At 40.7% G+C, this 16,597-nt stretch overlaps 1 protein-coding gene across 2 annotated transcripts in view; it reads left to right on the top strand.

The window, feature by feature from the left end:
* MIPEP (mitochondrial intermediate peptidase) overlaps nt 1-16,597 on the top strand; it is a 139,428-nt gene that overhangs the window by 59,573 nt on the left and 63,258 nt on the right. For both annotated transcript variants that reach the window (XM_048845842.2, XM_048845833.2), the window contains one exon: nt 10,314-10,388. In XM_048845842.2, the coding sequence (XP_048701799.1) occupies nt 10,314-10,388 (75 nt within the window). The remainder of the gene's footprint in view (nt 1-10,313; nt 10,389-16,597) is intronic.

The raw sequence follows: 16,597 nt of genomic DNA, 5'->3' as shown, positions 1-16,597 counted from the left end.
CAGAGACTTGGTGGGATAACTCACATGACTGGAGTACTGTCATGGATGGTTATAAACTGTTCAGGAAAGACAGGCAGGGCAGAAAAGGTGGGGGAGTAGCACTGTATGTAAGGGAGCAGTATGACTGCTCAGAGCTCCGATACGAAACTGCAGAAAAACCTGAGTGTCTCTGGATTAAGTTTAAAAGTGTGAGGAACAAGAGTGATGTAGTGGTGGGAGTCTGCTATAGACCACCAGACCAGGGGGATGAGGTGGATGAGGCTTTCTTCCGGCAGCTCGCAGAAGCTACTAGATCGCACGCCCTGGTTCTCATGGGTGACTTTAATTTTCCTGATATCTGCTGGGAGAGCAATACAGCGGTGCATAGACAATCCAGGAAATTTTTGGAAAGCTTAGGGGACAATTTCCTGGTGCAAGTGCTAGAGGAGCCAACTAGGGGGGGAGCTTTTCTTGACCTGCTGCTCACAAACCGGAAAGAATTAGTAAGGGAAGCAAAAGTGGATGGGAATCTGGGAGGCAGTGACCATGAGTTGGTTGAGTTCAGGATCCTGACTCAGGGAAGAAAGGTAAGCAGCAGGATACAGACCCTGGACTTCAGGAAAGCAGACTTCGACTCCCTCAGGGAACGGATGGGTAGGATCCCCTGGGGAACTAACATGAAGGGGAAAGGAGTCTAGGAGAGCTGGCTGTATTTCAAGGAATCCCTGTTGAGGTTACAGGGACAAACCATCCCGATGTGTCGAAAGAATAGTAAATATGGCAGGCGACCAGCTTGGCTTAACGATGAAATCCTAGTGGATCTTAAACATAAAAAAGAAGCTTACAAGAAGTGGAAGGTTGGACATATGACCAGGGAAGAGTATAAAAATATTGCTCGGGCATGTAGGAATGAAATCAGGAGGACCAAATCGCACCTGGAGCTGCAGCTAGCAAGAGATGTTAAGAGTAACAAGAAGGGTTTCTTCAGGTATGTTGGCAAAAAGAAGAAAGCCAAGGAAAGTGTGGGCCCCTTACTGAATGAGGGAGGCAACCTAGTGACAGAGGATGTGGAAAAAGCTAATGTACGCAATGCTTTTTTTGCCTCTGTCTTCACGAACAAGGTCAGCTCCCAGACTGCTGCGCTGGGCATCACAGCATGGGGAATAGATGGCCAGCCCTCTGTGGAGAAAGAGGTGGTTAGGGACTATTTAGAAAAGCTGGACGTGCACAAGTCCATGGGGCCGGACGAGTTGCATCCGAGAGTGCTGAAGGAATTGGCGGCTGTGATTGCAGAGCCATTGGCCATTATCTTTGAAAACTCGTGGCGAATGGGGGAAGTCCCGGATGACTGGAAAAAGGCTAATATAGTGCCAATCTTTAAAAAAGGGAAGAAGGAGGATCCTGGGAACTACAGGCCAGTCAGCCACACTGCAGTCCCCGGAAAAATCATGGAGCAGGTCCTCAAAGAATCAATCCTGAAGCACTTACATGAGAGGAAAGTGATCAGGAACAGTCAGCATGGATTCACCAAGGGAAGGTCATGCCTGACTAATCTAATCGCCTTCTATGATGAGATTACTGGTTCTGTGGATGAAGGGAAAGCAGTGGATGTATTGTTTCTTGACTTTAGCAAAGCTTTTGACACGGTCTTTCACAGTATTCTTGTCAGCAAGTTAAAGAAGTATGGGCTGGATGAATGCACTATAAGGTGGATAGAAAGTTGGCTAGATTGTCGGGCTCAACGGGTAGAGATCAATGGCTCCATGTCTAGTTGGCAGCCGGTGTCAAGTGGAGTGCCCCAGGGGTCGGTCCTGGGGCCGATTTTGTTCAATATCTTCATAAATGATCTGGAGGATGGTGTGGATTGCACTCTCAACAAATTTGCGGATGATACTAAACTGGGAGGAGTGGTAGATACGCTGGAGGGCAGGGATAGGATACAGAGGGATCTAGACAAATTGGAGGATTGGGCCAAAAGAAATCTGATGAGGTTCAATAAGGATAAGTGCAGGGTCCTGCACTTAGGACGGAAGAACCCAATGCAGAGCTACAGGCTAGGGACCGAATGGCTAGGCAGCAGTTCTGCGGAAAAGGACCTAGGGGTGACAGTGGACGAGAAGCTGGATATGAGCCAGCAGTGTGCCCTTGTTGCCAAGAAGGCCAATGGCATTTTGGGATGTATAAGTAGGGGCATTGAGCAGATCGAGGGACGTGATCGTCCCCCTCTATTCGACATTGGTGAGGCCTCATCTGGAGTATTGTGTCCAGTTTTGGGCCCCACACTACAAGAAGGATGTGGATAAATTGGAGAGAGTCCAGCGAAGGGCAACAAAAATGATTAGGGGTCTGGAACACATGACTTATGAGGAGAGGCTGAGGGAACTGGGATTGTTTAGTCTGCAGAAGAGAAGAATGAGGGGGGATTTGATAGCTGCTTTCAACTACCTGAGAGCTGGTTCCAGAGAGGATGGTTCTAGACTATTCTCAGTGGTAGAAGAGGACAGGACAAGGAGTAATGGTCTCAAGTTGTAGTGGAGGAGGTTTAGGTTGGATATTAGGAAAAACTTTTTCACTAGGAGGGTGTTGAAACACTGGAATGCGTTGCCTAGGGAGGTGGTGGAATCTCCTTCCTTTAAGGTCAGGCTTGACAAAGCCCTGGCTGGGATGATTTAATTGGGGATGGGTCCTGCTTTTGAGCAGGGGGTTGGACTAGATGACCTCCTGAGGTCCCTTCCAACCCTGATATTCTATGATTCTGTGACTAGGTCTCCCTTAGAACCTATGGCTACCTGTTCACTAACGTATCGATGTATGAAAATGGCCTTCGTGGTAGTGATTACCTCAGCTAGGAGAATAGGAAAGAGAGCAGCTCTGATGGTGCATCCTCCCTACACAATATTTTTCCCAGACAAGGTTATGCTCACACTGCACCCAAAATTCATCCCTAAGATGACCTCTCACTTTCACATGAACTAGACTATATCTCAAGGATTGGCAAACTTTGGCTCCCGGCTGATCAGGATAGGCCACTAGTGGGCTGAGATGTTTTGTTTACCGGGAGCGTTCACAGGCACAGAGCCCCTCAGCTCCCAGTGGCTGCGGTTCGCTGTTCCCAGCCAATGGGAGCTGCGGGAAGTGGCGGCCAGCATGTCCCTTGGCCTCCGCCACTTTCTGCAGCTCCCATTGACTGGGAACAGTGAACCATGGCCACTGGGAGCTGAGGGGCTCCGTGCCTGTGGATGCTCCAGGTAAACAAAATGACAAATATATTAGATCGTCACATTTTGGTGTAGACCCGTTGATAAGCTGACCCCGCTCTTTAATGCTTCACTTTTTTACCAAAAAAATTCCGCTTATGAATGAGTATATATGGTACTTTTTCACACAATGCACAGTCAACCTGTGGAGTTCGTTGCCATGGGATGTTGTGAAGGCCAAAAGTATAACTGGGTTCAAAAAAGAATTAAGTTCGTGGAGGATAGGTCCATCAATGGCTATTAGCAAAGATAGTCAGAGATGCAGCCCCTTGCCCCGGGTGTCCCTAAGCCTCTGACTGGCAGATGCTGGGACTTGGATGACAGGGGATTGATGACTCGATAATTGCCCTGTTCTATTCATTCCCAATGAAGCATCTGGCATTGGTCATTGTTGGAAGATGGAATAGTGGGATAAATGGACCATTGGTCTGACCCAATATGGCAGTTCTTATGGTCACTTACATATAAAAGGATTGACTGGATAATTTTTTTCCAAAACTGCATGCATTAGAGGAGGAGAGCAGATTTCGTTCCCCCAGTGTATGACAAACTGGTCCTTTATCTACAAAAGACAAAACTAGAAAATCACCTAGACTTTTTTTTGCCAAAGCAGAATGAATTTGAGGTCAAGTAATCACCTCCCAGAAACTCTCTAAATGGATCTCAGGCTATATTGTGGTTTGCTACCAGCTGTCACATCTTCCTCCCCTCAGAGGTAATGGCTCATTCTAAAAGAGCACAAGCGACAACAGTACCAAGTACCATAGCTTCAATAAGTACCTCTAATTGAACTTTACAAGACAGTTACGTGGTGATTCCTCCACACGTGCAAGACATTATGCTCTAGTACCTGATACCTCTGTTGATGCACCCTTTGGGACAGCAGTCCTGTTGACAGCTCCGCCGCCTGTATCCTGGCATCCTTTTACTACTTGAATACCGCTTGTCAGTCACCCACAGTGGAGTATAGCTCCATGGATCAGTGCTTGAAGAAAAAGTGAGTTACTTACTTTGTTGTAACTGAAGGTTCTTCAAGATGTGTGGTCCCTATCTACATTCCACTACCTGCCCTCCTCCTCCTCCTCTGCTCTACATCATTCCTGGATTCACGGTAGAGAAGGAACTGGAGAGGCATTTCGACTGCATCAAGCTTTATGTCCTCAGTTTGAAGTATGAGGACTGGAGCACATGTGCAGACCTGCGGACACTGCTTGCAGTAATTCTCCACCTCCTAGTGCATGTATACCTGGAGTGGAATACAGATAGGGACCACACATCCTGAGGAACCACCAGTTCCCACAAGGTAAACATCTTTCTCTTCAAGAAGATGCATACCAATCTTATTATTTTTCCTTAAAAACACCCACACACAAAAACCCAAACCTCTAGGAAATTAAATTAAATCCAGAAACCCATGTTAATATTGAGATTCCACTGCACAGTTAAAATCACAGAAATGCAAATGTTAAAGCTCCAGGAATGTTAATTAGACCAACTTGTGGACATGTACTATTTTGTGTTCCCAGTTTTCTTGTTAAATGTGTAACAGTGTGATGGTGATGAATGTCTAAACTAAACCATTTTTCAACTTCATGCCTTTTTGGATGCTGGCTTGAAAAAGTCATTGTCTCAACGGTCTGTGAGTTGTCATTTATTTCCAGTATTATAGGCAGATGGAATTACAAAGGTAGTGGTTTATTAATCTTATTAAAGAAATGGGCCCAGATGGTCAGAATTATTACTATGATTCTGTTACTGTAGAATATTAAACAGTTAAACAGTTAAGGGGTTTGGGAGCACAGATACCTGGGCTTCTTGAGGCACCATGTTAAGCACTGTAAAATTCATGCCAAGGTCTTAGTTCATTGAACATAAAAGACAAGAAAAAAAGAATTTTAAAGTAAAAAATTGAATGTTTATTCTGTCAAAACAATCTTAGCCAAAGCTCAGCAAAGTCCTTTTTTCAGAGAGTGGATATTAAAGTCCCTGGTTTTATCAGAGAGTCCTCCTTTTGGGGTAAGATAAATAATAGTTCTGTGGCTGGACCTTTAACTCAGTTGCTTGTTGTTGGGGCTATTGCTGCTTTTGGTAAGGAGACAGAGTGGAAGAGAGAACAAAATAGAAAGGTACGGGGAAATACAGCTTTCTGTTGATGTCTGCAAGAACTGGTGTGTTGGTCAGTCATGGATAGGTGCCTGAGGCAGATGAATCAGCCATGACAGGAGCATATCTAAACCTTGGCTTGCTTTCCCAGTCCAAAATGCCAGCTGGCTGGTCTCTGTAGGTCTCTCTCTTTCCAGTGGCTCTCAAACCAGACTAGGCTTGGTAGGCCGCCTCATTCTTTTATGCTGTTTTTGCTGCCCAAAGTCTCTATTTTTTGAGTCCCAGGTCCTCATCATTTTCCCCCAGTGAAACCTAACTTGTGACACCAATTTTAGCCATTGTTTTCTTCTTGCTTGTGAATTATCCTCTCAGCACAGCCCTTGGGTGTTGATATTAGACTATACAATTAATTAATCACTATATTCTATTAGTCACAAACCTCATATTGTAGAATGTCATTTGTCTCCATGAATTTTCATGATTTCCCCTGAACTCATAAGACAGATGGAATTTATTTAAAATTATCAGCTGTTCTCTGCTTCTCATGCTGATGCTGTGTCTCAGGTGGAAGGACTGAGTCTTGCTGCTCTTGTGGCACTCATATCGCTACAAGAGTATGTACAAAGCAAGTTGGTAGGCTGAATGAGGGCAAGCAGTTCTTTTAGAAAGGCTACGGCTGTGACCCAACTCTACATCTTCAACAGCAGCTTTTTGGAGAGCTGTCTCTCTGGCCCTTTGGGAGGGAAATTTGGTTAGCACAGAGAGAGACCAGTGCCCATCTCTATTTGCTCCTTGCTCTTGGACTCAAGGAGCTGGAGAGCATAGTAGAAACTTCCATCAGAGCAGATGAAGAAGAAAAGAATAGTGGAGTGGAAGCAGTGGCTGACTTTCCATAGTCTTCCCTGCCATGGGAGCACCTATTCACTTTTCCAGTATAGTGAGGGGGTTCCTATATTCACTCTTCCCGTGTAGCAGAAGCATGGCAGCAATGAGCTTCTTGCCCTGCCCAGGAGGACTCAGGAGGAAGAGTCATGAAGAGAAATAGTCAATTGTAAGTTGTGGATTAAAGCTGTTTCCACAGCTGCGGAGAGCGTATGAGCTAAGCTAGGAGGTGAGGTGGTTTGTCCTACATAGCCCATGGAGAATGTGATATCATTTGCACTGTCTGTCCCCATCGCAGAACCTCGCTTTTCTATGTTCCTGTGAACTGCAAACCTGGATGTCCCATTTCAGTGAGGATTTGTGGGCTTGTGGTTTACCAAAATGCCTATGAGTGAAGTTCTGGTGTTTTTGTTCTGTTTTAAATAGCATACTGGCTGGCAGCTGCTATATTTAAATTTATCTTAATGTTGTTTAAAACAGCCAAAATATAAAACTATATAAATAAGTTATGCTGAAAGAGCCAGTTTGGTTTGAAGTGTAGCAGTGATCTTGGCTGTAGCATTTGTTAAAAGTTATAAATATATAAAATATATACATCCACTGTTGATAAGATTTTAGGTGTTCAGATTTTGTAATGCAGAAAAAAATTGCAAATTAAAGCTACATATCCAACTTTTTGTTATTTAGGGTATCCAAAATGAATATGTTACTTGTTGGTGCTTAATAACAAAATGTGCTTAAACATGTATCAGGCACAAAGTTTCTTCCATCAGGCTGTCATCTTGCATACATTTATGTGCTCCTTTATTTCCATGATGAATGGTCACTGAAGTACTTGCAGGATAGGGGGGAAAGAATAGATAGGACATAAATGCACTGGCAGATGTAGAGAAATGATTATGTAACCTAAATAATTTGTCATCTGCAAATTTTGCTACTTCAATACTTACCTCTCTTTCCAGATGATTAGTAAATACAGTAAACAATAATGGACCTAGTACAGAACTGTGAGGCACCTGCTATTAACCTTTGTCTATTATGAAAATTTAACATTTATTCCTACTTTTTCCCCTGTCTCTTGACCAATTTTTGGTCCAGGACAGTACTTTGCCTCTTACACTGTGACTCTTGGTTTCTTTAGTAGCCCCTTGAGAGGGACCTTTATAAAAGCCTTTTGAAAATCTAAATAAATTGTGAGCAGGTTCTCCTTCATCCACTACTTCGACACATTCAAAGAATTTTAATAGATTAGTGAAACATGACTTTTGTTTGCAGAAACTGTATCATATCATCATCTTCCACATGTGGTAGTGGTCTATTTTAAATGTGTTCTGCCAATTTACTGGTACCAATGTAATGCTTACTGATCTGTAATTCCCAAATCATCCAGGAGTTGTTTTTTAATATTTATTTGTTTGCTACCTTCCAGTCTGCTGGTGAAGTAGCTGTTTTTTAAATTAAAAATTACCTATCTTTGCTACCTGCTCTGCTACTTGATACTTGAGCTCCTTCAGAACTCTTGGATGTACCATCTGGGCCTGGTAAATTATTGCTTTTAAATTATGAATTTCTTCCAGTACTTTTTCCAGTCTCTGAGAATCTTTATTACTTACTCTGGACCTACTCATTTTTGGTATCTCTCTGATATTTTCAGCCATGAAGATTTATGCAAGGATGTTTTTCTAAAAGATATGCTCTAGGAATTTTGGGGGGGAAGTTCTATGGCAGGAGGTCAGAATGGATAATCACAATGGTCTGTTCTGGCCTTGAAAGATATGAGTCCCTTTTATTTCTCAGCAATGTCCTTATCATCCTTAATTGCTCGCTTTCACACCTGATTATCTAGAAGACCCACAGGCTTCTTGCTTCCCATATACGAACCTTTAACTATTTGCTCTTAAAAGTCCATCTAAGACAGTCTAATTTCCCTCTTCCATATTGACTGACGCTATTTATTTCCAGTTTATTGGCTTCAGTAAGGTCAGATTTCCATATTTTGAGAGATCTCGGGTGCAAATAGTCAGTTATGGTCTACTCTTTGCCTTCCTGGTTCCATTTTTATTCAGCAGCACACATGCTGTCTGATACTGTTGTTTTAAGTAGTATCCATGCCACATCTAAGCAATTTACTTCCTTTACTTTTTAATTTGGGGCCTTTTTGGCTAGCCCCTCTTCATTTTATGGAAATCTTCCTGTCCAAATTTTAGTATCACTGTGTCACTTTTTGGTACCTTCCTCTCCTTTAGGAAGTTGAACATTATTATATTGAGGTCAGTATTACATAGTGGTTCAGCTACTTTTAATTCTTGAATTAATGCCTGTGCATTATGTAAAACCAAGTTGAGAAGCAATCATTTAATCTGTTGAGAAATTGCTTCTCTAACCTTTGGCCCATTGTGCTATTAGACCACTCTGTATATGATTAGTTGAGGTAATCCATTATTAGCCTGTTAACCTTTGCTACCTTTTTCTCTCTTTACACTCAATATCCTTTTCTTGATCTGGAGGCCAGCAATATAGCTAAGTTCCTATTCCAAAAATCGTTACATACTTCTAAACAAGGGGTCTTCTATATTCAGGAAAGAATTAGCATTAAAATAATAAGAGTATTGCAGGACAGAGTTAATGTCCATTGGTCCCATTCTGTAGGTTTAAATTTAACAGCTATGTACATTATGACTGACAAAATAGCGAGTGCTATTGCACCCCATTCTCCAGACTACAGTGCATTTACTGGGGGGAAAATGTTACATGGTCCTGACAAGTGGCTGCAAAAAAAAAAACAAAATGGCTGTGCAACTTGAGAGTTCCTCTCTGTTTTTAACTTCCAGATTCCATTGAGTTAATTGCTAACATTTTTCTCAGTTTTGTATAATTTGGTATGCAATTGTTCTGTATATTTATTCTATGAACATCAACATCATTTGGTTTGAAGTCCTATCATTTGTACAGAATCTAAACATATGGCTATGGGATCAGAATCTGTAAACTTGGATGTATTAGTCCTTAAACACGTCAACACACTGTAAAACTTCAGGTATGCTTTTTGAGTTCTGTGTAATAGCAAACATCTGCGTTAAAGTGCAGAACCATTCCATAATATCATTTAACATGATGGCATGAACTGAGTTATTTTAACCCTGATTAACATATTTTAAAATACATCCAAAAAGAATATGCTTATTGGGAAAACTGATGTATTGAACTGCCTAAAGGTGGACTGACAAGAAATTTAGGGCCAGACATTCACCTACCAGTATTTTGAAAGATATGGCATTGAATAGTCTCTGGATGTATTTATAGAAATCTAGATGGAAAATCAAAAGAGAAAACTAGACTGAATATTGGGAAAATCAGTCAGTCTTCCAAGCGATGTGGTGGAGTATTTTAAAAAAAATTTAGTCATGTAAATGTGAAGCATAGATTAGGTTTTATTAAAAATATCAAGAATATTGTTCAGTTTTGCAAAACATCTTCATATTGATAAATAAGTAGGATCTGAACCAATACGCAGTGAAGACAATGAATAGACTCCTATTGACTTCATTTGAGATTGGATCAGGCCCATATGGATTTGTACTAGACACGCTCAAACATCAAAAGGATTTTTTTACTTCTAATATCTGCCACTGAAGATTAGACTGGATGACCCTGGGGCACTGCCTGCAACAGCTGTGTTTTACTGTCTGAAATAATAGTCATAATATTTTAAATAGGTACATGTTGATAGCAAAGTATTGTTTTATAAATATGCATCTATGAGACAATAAATGGTTATCCCAGGTTGCTAGTTAAAAAGCAGTGCCAATTATGTAGTCTGCCATTCTGTGTTTGCATGTTCAAACCTTCTGTTTGACAAATTAGTACTTGTTGATATTTAATAGAATTTCTTCATCCTTGTCAGTTTTTCAATCTAAAGTGTTTTCTAAAGGTCATAATTATTTTAAAAATTACAGTAAAAATCCATTATATGTTTTACTTTTATGTTCTGTTTGTCTTCCTCAGTCAGAAGTACTGTACATTAAATGTTCTCAAACAATGTACTTAATTTACTTAATTCTAAATGTATTGTGGCTTTTTTCTTTCTTCAAGTCACTGCCAAAAAGCATGGTGTCACGACTCTGCGAATCTAAAAAGATTTGTGCTGCAGCTGATATGCAACTTCAGGTATGTTCTTTGGCTTCAGGTTTCTCCACCACTAAATCTGAAACGACTTCCTAAATTTATAGGAACTAATATCAGATTAATTTGACTCTATTAATTTGTAAAATCTTACAAATTTTTGTAATTTAACACTTAGTGTTGAATCTGTGCTGTCTAAACAAATGCAAAATATGTAAACAATTGTTTTCAACTTCATTTTAATATGTTTTGGTCAACATTGTCAGTTGTCTGCATAAAGTTGGTGTTTTAATATGGATTTAGATGCTTATCTTTAGATACACAGCTTTGAAAATGGTTGCCTTTCACGCTTAAAAAAGTTTTAACAGGAAGCCATGAATTAAAATGACAGGTTTCAGAGTAACAGCCGTGTTAGTCTGTATTCACAAAAAGAAGAGGAGTACTTGTGGCACCTTAGAGACTAACCGATTTATTTGAGCATGAGCTTTCGTGAGCTATAGCTATAGCTCACGAAAGCTCATGCTCAAATAAATCGGTTAGTCTCAAATAAATCGGTTAGTCTCTAAGGTGCCACAAGTACTCCTTGAATTAAAATGGTACTTGATATTTTGTTTACTGAATGTTTTAAAATATCTCAAATATAAATTGAAAACAAAAGTATGCTGAAGTAGCCATCTTTGGTTGTATTTACTCTGACCAAAATTTTCAAACCTGGGACCCTACATTTAAGCTCACAAATCCATTGTGTGGCTCCGAAATAAAACCAATTTAATTATCAGAAATATGGAGCACCTTTAAATCCCACTAAACTCTGTGTGAGCTGGAGATGCTGAGTACCTTTTGAAAATCAGCCCAGTTTTATTTAGGTGATGAAATACGGATTTTGGTTTCCTGACAAAAGCAGTCAGGTTTGAAAATATTGGTTTTTATTACTAAAAGGACACTGTCAAAGTTTTTAGGTCTAAAATCTGATCTACCTTATTATATTGTTATAGTTGTTGCTAAGTTCATGCAGTTCTGTCTGGCTTTTCTAGAACAACAGTTTCAACGCTTTCTTTAAAAAGAAAAACTCCTCTGCTCAGCATTAGTGCACTGCTCTGCACTCACAATTGGTGAACTTGTGCAACTGACTAAAAACACTATTAGTAAGAAAATACATGTCCATTTCCACCTTCTAAGTCTTAGCATTATAATGAAAGGGGAGTTAAAACTTAGGTAAAATATGTTAGTCTTTCACTCTTCTTTTTTTAATAAAAAAACACAATACATATATGTCATTGTTGAAACAGGGAGCTTGTTTCCTCAATCCTAATAGAGCAATTACCGGTAAAAGTTAATAGTCACAAAGGCATTCAGATTAGCTATGTTTTTCATACTGATTAGTCAGCTTGTGTTTATATTCTGCTAACGCTTATTTTGTATGATTTTTCTCTATTCTTTTTTCCCTATGCTAAATACGTTTGTTTGTTTTTTACCACGATTGGTATAGCTTTAAAGTGAGGAAAACTGCTTTTAGGTGCTCCAAACAGGAGCACGCAGTCTCTTTTTAACAAATGCAGAAGCAAGAATCAGGTGGCAGTTTGGACAGTTGGGCAAAGGCTAGGGATTTGTGATTTCTTCTCTCTAAAAGATGTCCCAAAGACTGTGTGTCCTTCTCTACCAGCAACTGTTGAGTTTAAGTAAAACTGATTTTTAAAATGTCTTAATTAAACCTGTGCAAACTGCTGTGTGGACACGTCTGTTGATTTAAAACTAGTTATAATAGTTGAGCTTATATCTGTAAATTTACCTGTGCAAATTAAACTAATAAGCCAAGTTTATAGCAGGTTGAGTATCTACACAGGTTTGCACTGATTTAACTAAGTCAGTTTTTTAAGTCACACTTTTAGTTAAACCATTGCAACTTTGGGTGTCACTGGCCATGGTGGGTTCTGTGAGAGCTAAGTGATGTAGAGCGGAGCACTACTTTACCTTTGTAATGTGAAAGCAGTGAAATACCCCTGACAGTTCTGATTTTGAAATGCATAATTGTTGCTTATAATTGTTTTCGTATACAGACATGCTATGCTACTAAATCTGAGAGAGATCTGAGCGAGATTGTTTGCAGTGTAGAAGGAATCCATACAAGAATTAAATCAGAATTGCTCCAAACTGTACAACAGTTCTGAAAAAGCAAAATTTAATACTGATGAATGAATACTCAAAAAAACAAACAAACAAACAAAAACGCTGTTCATGAGAGCCGCTAATTTTGACTAATCCACCAGGGTACAGACCAGTAATTGATTTGAAATTCTGAAGTGGTGGACATGTGCTTTCAAACACAGACATTCTTTGTTCAGTAATATCTGTACTAGCAATAGAGCCCAAGGATTTCCTTTCAGCAGTCAATTTGTATTTGTCCTGGACCAGAGTTGCCATAAGCATTTGCCTCTCTATTTCAATGCGTCTTGAGAGAATCTAACAATAATGCCAGCTGGTGCATATAAACTAATCCCAGATAAAAAGACTGGTTGATGGTCGTTTCAGTTATTTAGTTCACAAAAATTGTTCCTGGAGACAGGTGGATGGTGGTGAATACAGAGTTCCCACATGCCTTTGTAGAGATGTGTATTGTTTTCTGTGTAGTTATTTAAAGTTATAATCATTGGAATAAACTCTTGTATTTATTTTTAATTTAGTTAACTAGATATGTTCTCCTACATACATATTAATGTCCGAATAACCACATTCATTGCACACAAATTGGTAAAGAGCTTACTTATAACTGAAGACTCAAACTCATTTTCTTTAAAATTAGCAAAAGCACTTTGAGGGCTAAGTGCCATCCATGCCATTCATTATTTGACCTTTTGAAAATGAAAATGTTCGAATTTTCCAAGAGTAGGGAAATATCATAAATGTGTTTTAGCCTATTCAAAAAATAAATAGAACAATTTTCAGGTAACTTCTACTAATTTTTTATGGGTTTCAGAGGAACAGCCGTGTTAGTCTGTATTCGCAAAAAGAAAAGGAGTACTTGTGGCACCTTAGAGACTAACCAATTTATTTGAGCATGAGCTTTCGTGAGCTACAGCTCACTTCATCAGATGTATACCGTGGAAACTGCCACGGTATACATCTGATGAAGTGAGCTGTAGCTCACGAAAGCTCATGCTCAAATTTTTTATGGTATCTTAAAATAGGAGAATGAAATTAAATTGCTGTTTCATCCATAAACTTCAGTTTTGCTATAATAATTTCAGCTTTTGTGATCTCCAGCAGATTCTGGAGAGAAATGAGGAAACTTGAGTTCTGTACTCTACATTTAAATACACATCTTTTCAATATGCATATTGTTGTCATGTGGAGTAATCGCCTGTAAGCTTGGGCCTGCAGTAACTTTATTGGCACAGTATCAGAGGGGTAGCCGTGTTAGTCTGTATCAACAAAAACAATGAGGAGTCTGATGGCACCTTAAAGACTAACAGATTTATTAGGGCATAATCTTTTTTGGTTAAAAAACCACTTCTTCAGATGCTTGGAGTGAAAATTACAGATACAAGCATAAATATACTGGCACATGAAGAGAAGGGAATCACTTTACAAGTGGAGAACCGGTGATGAAAAAGCCAATTCAGTCAGGGTGGATGTGGTCCACTCCCAATAATTGATGAGGAGGTGTCAATACCAAGAGAGGGAAAATTGCTTTTGTAGTAAGCCAGCCAGTCCCTATTCAAGCCCAAACTGATGGTGGTGAGTTTGCAAATGAATTGTAGCTCTGCAGTTTCTCTTTGAAATCTGTTTTTGAAGTTTTTTTGTTGTAGGATGACTACTTTTAAACCTGTTATTGAATGTCCAAGGAGACAGAAGTGTTCTGTTTGGCCTATGTACATGGCAGAGGGGCATTGCTGGCACATGATGGCATATATCACATTAGTAGATGTGCAGGTGAATGAGCCCCTAATGGTGTGGCTGATATGGTTGGGTCCTATGGTGGTGTCGCTAGAGTAGATGTGGGGACAGAGTAGGCAACGGGGTTTGTTACAGGGATTGGTTCCTGGGTTAGTGTTTCTGTTGTGTGGATTGTAGTTGCTGGTGAGTATTTGCTTCAGGTTAGGGGGCTGTCTGTAAGCGAGGACTGGCCTGCCTCCCAAGGTCTGTGAGAGTGAGGGATCGTTTTCCAGGATAGGCTGTAGATCATTGATGATGTGCTGGAGAGGTTTTAGCTGGGGGCTGTACGTGATGGCCAGTGGTGTTCTGTTATTTTCCTTGTTGCGCCTGTCCTGTAGTAGGTGACTTCTGGGTACCCGTCTCGCTCTGTCAATCTGTTTCCCCACTTCCCCAGGTGGGTATTGTAGTTTTAAGAATTCTTCATAAAGATCTTGTAGGTGTTTGTCTCTGTCTGAGGGATTGGAGCAAATACGATTGTATCTTAGGGCTTGGCTGTAGACAATGGATCGTGTGATGTGTCCTGGATGGAAGCTGGATGCATGTAGATAAGAATAGTGGTCAGTAGGTTTCCGGTATAGGGTGATGTTTATGTGACCATCACTTATTTGTACTGTAGAATCCAGGAAGTGGATCTCTTGTGTGGACTGGTCCAGGCTGAGGTTGATGGTGGAGTGGAAATTGTTGAAATCCAGGTGGAATTCTTCAACGGCCACCTTCCCAAGATGTCATCAATGTAGCACAAGTAGAGGAGGGGCGCTAAGGGACGAGAGCTGAGGAAGCATTTTTCTAAGACAGCCATAAAAATGTTGGCATACCATGGGGCCATGCGGGTACCAATAGCAGTGCCGCTGACTTGAAGGTATCAGTTGTCCCCAAATCTGAAATGGTTGTGGATGAGGACAAAGTTACAAAGCTTAGGCACCAGGTGTACTGTGGCCTCATGAGGGATACTGTTCCTGACAGCTTGTAGTCCATCCTCATGTGGAATACTCGTGTAAAGAGCTTCTACATCCACGATGGCCAGGATGGTGTTTTCAGGAAAATCACCAATGCACTGTAGTTTCCTCAGGAAGTTGGTGGTGTCTCGAAGATAGCTAGGAGTGCTGGTAACGTAGGGTCTGAGGAGAGAGTCCAAATAGCCAGATAATCCTGCTGTAAGAGTGCCAGTGCCGGAGATGATGGGGCGTCCAGGATTTCCAGGTTTATGGATATTGGGTAGCAGATATGTTCTGGAAATGGCCCAACTTGATTATCATACACATTGTAAGGAGAGTGATCACTTTAGATAAGCTATTACCAGCAGGAGAGTGGGGTGGGAGGAGGTATTGTTTCATGGTCTCTGTGTATATAATGTCTTCTGCAGTTTCCACAGTATGCATCCGATGAAGTGAGCTGTAGCTCACGAAAGCTTATGCTCAAATAAATTGGTTAGTCTCTAAGGTGCCACAAGTACTCCTTTTCTTTTTGCGAATACAGACCAACACGGCTATTACTCTGAAACTTACCAGAGTTTATCATTTTGGAAATCTAATTGAAAGGTTTATTTAGCTGCTATATGTTTTGAAGAGAGTAATTCAAACAGAAGTAACATAATCCTTTGGAAATGTTTACATTTAGTTATAAAGACGTAGATAGTCCAAACCAAATCTATGATAATGAATGAATTCTGGCTAAGTCGCAAGCTGTCAGTGGGTTTGGATTTTTTTTACCCAATCATAAGACTTTCAAAGAAATAACTGAGCGTGCTACATAAGACACAATTCCATTTTAGTCAGATCATCTCAACTTTTTTCTTCTGAGGCCCCCCGTAGCATCTTATAAAAACTCCACGACCCACCTGCCACAGCAACTGTTTTTCTGCATAGAAAAGCCAGGGCCAGCATTAGGGGGCTAGCAAGCTAAGTTGCTCAGGCTTTGGCTTCAGCCCTGCATGGCAGGGCTCAGGCTCAGACTTGGGCTTTCTGCCCTGGGTCCCATAGCCCTACTTAGTGAACCCCCGAAACCTGCTTGCGGCCCACCAAGAGGCGCGGGACGCCTGGTTGAGAGCTGCTGATGTAAATGACTCGCTCAGCTTTTTCACAGTACCATCTCCCAAGTTCCCTATTTCGTGTATAGATTTTTTTTTAAAAAGAAGGGAGTAGAGGGGCCCAGAGGTTATAAAAGAAAGGGTCTCTCACCTGTCATTGTTGGGGGGGGAAAAGGGGGGAAGAGAGAGAAGGAAGCTAACTGGGTGTGAGAGAGACTCTATGATTTGGAGGAGAAGCCCTGTGCAGGAGGGTGCGATCCTGGATCCCCTGAAGTACTCTGACTAAATGGCTAAA

The sequence above is a fragment of the Caretta caretta genome, chromosome 1 (assembly GCF_965140235.1).
Source record: "Caretta caretta isolate rCarCar2 chromosome 1, rCarCar1.hap1, whole genome shotgun sequence".
NCBI classification, from domain to species: Eukaryota; Metazoa; Chordata; order Testudines; family Cheloniidae; genus Caretta; species Caretta caretta.
This window is presented reverse-complemented; position numbering and strand designations above follow the sequence as displayed.